Below are 3,115 nucleotides of genomic sequence, written 5' to 3' on the forward strand. Positions count from 1 at the left end.
CGAAGGAGAGGACAGCCTTGCAAAGCAGCAATTAAAACGCGGCAGGCTTAGACCCAGCCCTGACGCTTGGTTTTTTCCCCCAGGCCTGCAGCCCTCTCTGGTCCCACGAGTGCGGGAGCTCCTACTACACCACGGGCATGTGCTCCCGGGTCAACTCCAACTTCAGGTTCTCCAAGACGGTGGCTCCGGCTCTGCAGAGTACGAGAAACAATCTGCCCTGCGGCTCTAACCCCGTCTTTGAAGTCAGAGGGAACTTCTGTTCTCTAATCGCTTCGCTCCCATTGAGAAAACAAAGCGATGTCAGTGTTTAAGCGAAGGCAAGAGAGCAGAGGAAATGGTTGCAGGGAAGTGATTCAAAGGGGGTTACGTACACAGACATATGGTAAACGTTTTCCTTTTGACTGACACCCCGGGGAAGACAAAAAATACCTTATTCTTCCAAAGCCAGAAATAAAAGTATCCAGAATATTTTATCAGCACAGCTAGGAAGGCAAAACAGGGAAAGAATTCAGACCTTGGCCACACAATACAAAGAGCTCATTGACTGAAAGCTAAATATTTCGGCCCAAATTTGTAAATTTGGATACGTGATTTTGTTTTGAGGTATTAAATAAGCTTCCCGGCTCTCCCGTAGGTGGTAAGAAATTGCAGACGCCTGTCCTGCACCGCCGGGGCTCCCGGAGGCTCCTTGCCCCAGCCGGGCGCGGGGTGCCATGCCCCAGCTCCGCCACCCCTTTGGTGCCGGTTAATCCTCACGGCATAGAGCAGGGCACGGGAAAACGGGACTTTTTGGGGGGCAGAGGCAGTAAAGGCAGAGCCCACCACCAAATTCACAGTGCTGCTTCCCTCTTTATGGCCAGGAGATGCTTTTAGCCCGCGCTGCAGAGGGTGGTTGATTATTTGGAGAGAAGGTGGTTAACGAGCAGAGCGTTATCATTTAGTGAGCGGGATGAAGGGGGTCGGCTCCTCTCCCGGGGTGCTGGGAGGGACTGAGATGGCGGCACGCAGCTCAGGACGGCGGTGACGGAGCGACCCACGCGAGACTGCAGCCCACGGATGCGCTAACCCATAAATGCCTACCGTAGGTGAAAAGGGCAACCGATAAATACCTGCCATCGGGAAACTCAGCGCCTTCTGGTTTCCTGCAACTTTTCTAAATAACGTTATAAGACATAAGCACGATAGCGAGGTGGCACTGAGCGGTGTCCCCCGCCGAAAACCGACCGCCTAAATCCTTCGCAGCTCGCGCTGCGGAGCCGCGTCCTGGGGTCCTCGCTGGGGTTTCTGGCTGCCTCGTCGCTGAGGGTTTAACGGGAAGGGGAGGAAATGCCCGGCTTGCGAGCGCAGGCAGGGCTGAGGAGTGACTCAGGGGTAAAGCACGGCTCGGTGGGAGGGACGGAGGCCGGATCCTGCCTGCGCTCTTTGAAGTGTGCTGTTATATTAGACCGGATAGAGGTCCAAATCTGAATCAGAAAAGATACCACCGAGTGTTATTCTCGGAAAGTTATCCGGTCTTTTCTCAGCAGAGAGGATGCTTGTGGCTTCTCTCCACCTTGCTGAAGCCCAAAGGTCTTTATGAATGATTGAAATAAGATTTTTTTTCAAACAAATCGTAAAAGCAAGTACCCGACTGCGAGGAACGAAGCCATAAATCTCCCCTTTGCAAGTGTTGCCAAGGTCTTTCAATAACACACTGCGTATTTTTCACAGGATGCCAGACGTACATGGACATAATCATAGTTTTGGATGGATCGAACAGCATATATCCTTGGGTTGAAGTTCAGCACTTCCTGATAAACATCTTGAAAAAATTTTATATTGGTCCCGGCCAGATACAAGTAAGCCCCTGCACCACTCGTGCATCCCCTCGTGTCATGCAGAGTCCCCCGGCCGTGCTCCCGGGGCCTTTTCAACGTCCCTTTTCTGCCAATACGCTGTAAATTGGCGCCGCGCTTGTTCGAAATAAACTTTCGATGTACGGATTTTAAAGCTGAGCCCACGGAAATAACGCTGGCATTAATGTCCCTAAAGGAGCTATGGAGAGAGCAGCACCCCCCATCCCGACCGGGCACGGGGAGGATGAAATCGTATGGAAATAGAGGAGTTGCCCTGCGCCGAGGCAGCTTGGTGCAGCTGTGAAGAGCTCTCCATCCTCTTCTTATTAGTAATCGTGGGCGGATTTGGGCAGGGATATCCTCCACGGTTCGCCCAAATAACTCCGCGTTTGGTGCCGGCTAGAGATGCTGTGGGCCCGCACTGGGGCCGGGCACGTCTGCGTCACCCCAAACTGGAGCGAACGGGGACGGAGTGACTGGGTTTTAGCAGCGGCTGCGATTTCGTGGGGTTGACAAAGGGTGTTCGTTGCGTCGCAGGCCCTTGCTCTACGGCAGGTTGTTGGCATCTGTTGTGACATTCCTTTAATCCCTAGGTCGGAGTTGTTCAGTACGGGGAAGATGTCGTCCATGAGTTTCATTTAAATGACTACAGGTCTGTAAAAGATGTGGTAGCGGCTGCCAGTCACATAGAGCAAAGAGGAGGTACAGAAACCAGGACTGCCTATGGGATAGAGTTTGCTCGGTAAAAATCTCTCACCTTCCCGCTCCTCCTGATAATGAGTTTAAAATCACCCTTGTTTTTCTCCACTTTTCCTCACTGCTTAGAAAGCGGGGGAAACCACCAGGCTAAAACCGCTTTTGCAAAACCGCTTGGTCTTTAACCGATGCTTTACAAACGACGCTTTGCAAAACCGCTTAGCCCTCGGTTGCAGCTGGACCAGAAGGAGGGTGCAGAGGCAGGCTCTGAAAACGTCTCCTCTTTCTGAAAGCAGCCAGAGCTGAGCTCTCAGCCCCCAAAGGCACCTACCCCAGGCTGCCCCAGCCCAGCCCCGTCGGGGCTCAGCACGGCCCCGACCCACCGCTCCGACAAGCGCCTGCTCCTCCACTTTTTTGCCGCAGCCCGACCAGTACCTCTGCTGCAGGTTTAGGGCGCTTCGCTGAATCACAGGCTCCTCTCCTGCAAGAAACCAGCTCCGTCGGCGGAAAAATCCCCTTTTAAAGCCCTAAAATGTTTCCCAAGGGTCCTGCAGCCGACCGCGTCTCCCCGGGGGCTAGCAGCC

The 3,115-nt window shown here is 53.5% G+C and overlaps 1 protein-coding gene across 1 annotated transcript; it reads left to right on the top strand.

Moving 5' to 3' along the window:
- Positions 1-83: 83 nt before the first annotated feature.
- LOC104627308 (integrin alpha-11-like) lies at positions 84-2,577 on the top strand (the record flags this gene model as incomplete). The annotated part of the gene is made up of 3 exons (XM_010295456.1): positions 84-198; positions 1,711-1,838; positions 2,429-2,577. Coding segments are annotated over 3 exons (392 nt in total), but the record flags the coding sequence as incomplete, so codon positions are not given.
- Positions 2,578-3,115: the final 538 nt, after the last annotated feature.

Source organism: Phaethon lepturus, unplaced genomic scaffold (genome assembly GCF_000687285.1).
Source record: "Phaethon lepturus isolate BGI_N335 unplaced genomic scaffold, ASM68728v1 scaffold44289, whole genome shotgun sequence".
Lineage (NCBI taxonomy): Eukaryota > Metazoa > Chordata > Aves > Phaethontiformes > Phaethontidae > Phaethon > Phaethon lepturus.